The 3,459-nt window shown below is 59.4% G+C and overlaps 1 protein-coding gene across 1 annotated transcript in view; it reads left to right on the top strand.

The window, feature by feature from the left end:
- Positions 1 to 3,459, top strand: part of TTC5 (tetratricopeptide repeat domain 5) — a gene marked incomplete at its 3' end in the record, with an annotated part of 4,457 nt that overhangs the window by 279 nt on the left and 719 nt on the right. The window contains exons 2-4 of the mRNA XM_042894895.1: positions 471 to 527; positions 752 to 898; positions 1,948 to 2,111. Coding sequence (XP_042750829.1) covers positions 471 to 527; positions 752 to 898; positions 1,948 to 2,111 — 368 coding nt within the window. The remainder of the gene's footprint in view (positions 1 to 470; positions 528 to 751; positions 899 to 1,947; positions 2,112 to 3,459) is intronic.

Genomic DNA, 3,459 nt, shown 5'->3' with positions numbered 1-3,459 from the left:
GGGTGGTTATGGGGTGATATGGGGTGGTTATGGGGTGGTTATGGGGTGGATATGGGGTGATATGGGGTGGATATGGGGGGGATATAGGGTTGTATGGGGTGCTATGGGGTGGCTATGGGGTGCTATGGGGCAGATATGGGGTGCTGTGGGGCTGTCGGAGGGCTGTGGGGTCCCTATGGGTCTCTATGGGTCTCTGTGGGATTCTATGGGGCGCTGTGGGTCTCTATGGGGTTTCTATGGGGTCCCTATGGGTCCCTATGGGTCCCTATGGGTCTCTATGGGTCTCTATGGGTCTCTATGGGTCTCTATGGGGTTTCTATGGGTCTCTATGGGGTCCCTATGGGTCTCTATGGGTCCCTGTGGGTCCCTATGGGTCTCTATGGGGTCTCTATGGGTCTCTATGGGTCTCTATGGGGTTTCTATGGGGTCGCTATGGGTCGCTATGGGTCACAGTGGCTTCTGCCCCATAGGAAAAAGTCGACCCGACGGCCGCCTCCAATCCCGACCTCCACCTCAACCGCGCCACGGTGAGAGCCAATGGGAGCAAGGGGCGGGACGCCGGGCGGCCAATGGGAACACGGGGGATGGAAGGGGGGCGGGGCTACAGGATCTATGGAGAGCTGTGGGGTTTCTATGGGTTCCTATGGGTCTCTATGGGTTCCTATGGGTCTCTATGGGGTTTCTATGGGGCTCTAGGGGCGGGACCGGAAGTGAGGGCGGGACTTCCGCCGCTTTCAACCAATCCCCGCAGCTGCTGCAGTTCGAAGAGAACTACGGGGCCGCCCTGGATGGCTACGCGCGGGCGGCTGCTCTGGCTCCTGATTGGCCCGAGCCGCGCATGCGCCGTGCCAGGCTGCTGGATTACTTGGGGCGGATCTGCGCCGCCCTGGGTGCAGCGGTGAGCGGAAGTGGGCGGGGCTTGGGGCGGAAGTGGACGGGGCTTGTTGTGGAGGGACGATTCCTGGGTCAAGATGGGGTGAACGGAAGTGGGCGGTGCGCTGGCCGGAAGTGGGCGGGGAGTGGGTGTAATGTGTAAAGGGAGGGGGCGTGGTTTGAACAGCGGGGTGGGCGGGGCTTGGGTGGGAAGTGGGCTGTGATTGGGTGAGGTGAGCGGGAGGGGTGTGGTTACGGACTGAATAGGGATAATGAGCAAAAGTGGGCGGGGCGTGGGCCGGAACTGGGCGGGGCGTGGGTCTAGTGGGTAAATAATGGGAAGCGGAGTTTGGGAAGTGGGATGGGCGGGGCTTGGGGCGGTAGTGGGTGGTGATTGGATGAGGAGAGTGGGAGGGGGCGTGGTTACTGGGTGAGTAGGGATAAGGAGCGAAAGTGGGCGGAGATGGGGGCGGAAGTGGGCGGGGCTTTGCGTGGAAAGATGATTTGGGGTTCGGGATGAGGTGAACGGAAGTGGGCGGGGCGCTGGACGGAAGTGGGCGGGGATTGGAAAGTTTGTGTAGGGGGCGGGGTTCTGCGGGAATGGGCGGGGTGGTTAAGCGGAAGTGGGCGTGGCATGGGCCGGAAGTGAGCGTTACAAGTGGGTAGGCGTGGCTTTGGAGGCGCGAGCATCGTTAACGGAAGTGGGGGATGGCGTCGGCCGGAAGTGGGTGGGGCTTTGATCGGAAGTGGGTGTGGATTAGGTGTTTTGGGGACGAGGGGGGCGTGGTTCTGTGGGGCAGGCTGTGGTTGGTGTTTAACCGGAAGTTGCCGATGCCTGGGCCGGAAGTGGGCGTTATGGGTGGGTAGGCGTGACTTTGGAGGCACGTGCATCGATACCGGAAGTGGGGGTGGCGTTGGTCGGAAGTGGGGGTGGATTGGGTGCTTGGGGGACGAGGCGGGCGAGGTTTTCTGGGGCAGGCTTTGATTGGTGTTTAACCGGAAGCGGGCGTGTCATGGACCGGAAGTGGGCGTGTCATAGACCGGAAGTGACTGTTTTCACCCCCCCAAAACCAGGGCAAGGCCCGGGGCCGGAGGCGCAGGGCGCTGTCGCCGTCGCTGCTGGGATCTCTGGGGGAAGCCGTGACCCCGATGGCGGCGCTGGGGGACGGGGACAACGTGGGGCGGGCGCTGCTGGGCCGAGTGCTGGGCTGCGTGCTGCCCGACGAGAGAGTGCCCATGTGGGTCTGGGAGCAAAGATGGCTTCCCTTCGCCCCATAGAACCACGTAGAGACCCATAGAGTCCCGTACAGACCCGTAGAGAACCCCATAGGGACCCATAGAGACCCATAGAACCCCACAAAGACCCATAGAGACCCATAGAACCCATAGAGACCCATAGAGACTCATGGAGCCCCACAGACCCCATAGAGACCCATAGAGACCCATAGATCCCACAGAGCTTCATAGAGACCCATAGAGGCCCATAGGGACCCATAGAAACTCCATAGAGACCCATAGATCCCACAGAGACCCACAGAGGCTCATAGGGACCCATAGAGAACCCTATAGGGAGCCATAGAACCCCATAGAGACCCATTGAGACCCATAGAACCCCATAGAGACCCATAGAACCCCATAGAGACCCATAGAGACCCATAGAAACTCATGGAGACCCATAGAGACTCATGTAGCCCCACAGACCCCATAGAGACCCATAGGGACCCATAGAACCCCATAGAGAGAGACCCATAGAGACCCATAGAGACTCATAGAGAACCCCATAGAGACCCATAGAACCCTGTAGAGACCCATAGAGACCCATGGGAACCCCATAGAGACCCATAGAGAATCCCATAGGGACCCACAGAGACTCATAGAGAACCATAGAGACCCATAGAATCCTGTAGAGACCCATAGAGACCCATAGGGACCCATAGTGAATCATGGAGTCCCATAGAGACCCACAGGGACCCATCAAGAACCCCATAGGGACCCATAGAACCCCATAGAGACCCCATAGAGACCCATAGAGACCCCATAGAGACCCCAAAGAACCCCATACTGCCCCATAGCTCCCCATACCACCCCATAGAGACCCCAAAGAACCCCATACTGCCCCATAGCTCCCCATACCACCCCATAGAGACCCCAAAGAACCCCATACTGCCCCATAGCTCCCCATAGCACCCCATAGAGACCCCATAGAACCCCATGCTGCCCCATAGCTCCCCATACCACCCCATAGAGACCCCAAAGAACCCCATACTGCCCCATAGCTCCCCATAGCACCCCATAGAGACCCCATAGAACCCCATGCTGCCCCATAGCTCCCCATAGCACCCCATAGAGACCCCAAAGAACCCCATACTGCCCCATAGCTCCCCATAGCACCCAATAGAGACCCCACAGAACCCCATACTGCCCCATAGCTCCCCATAGCACCCAATAGAGACCCCACAGAACCCCATACTGCCCCATAGCTCCCCATAGCGACCCCATAGAGAGCCCATACTGCCCCATAGCACCCCATAGAGCCCCCTCAATGCCCCCTAGCGCCTCATAGAACCCCATAGAGACCCCATAGAG

This window comes from Lagopus leucura, unplaced genomic scaffold (assembly GCF_019238085.1).
Source record: "Lagopus leucura isolate 7727_CA_CO unplaced genomic scaffold, USGS_WTPT01 35076-0_obj-0_obj, whole genome shotgun sequence".
Lineage (NCBI taxonomy): Eukaryota > Metazoa > Chordata > Aves > Galliformes > Phasianidae > Lagopus > Lagopus leucura.
Note: the sequence above shows the minus strand (reverse complement) of the source record. Positions and strands in the feature narration are given on the sequence as shown.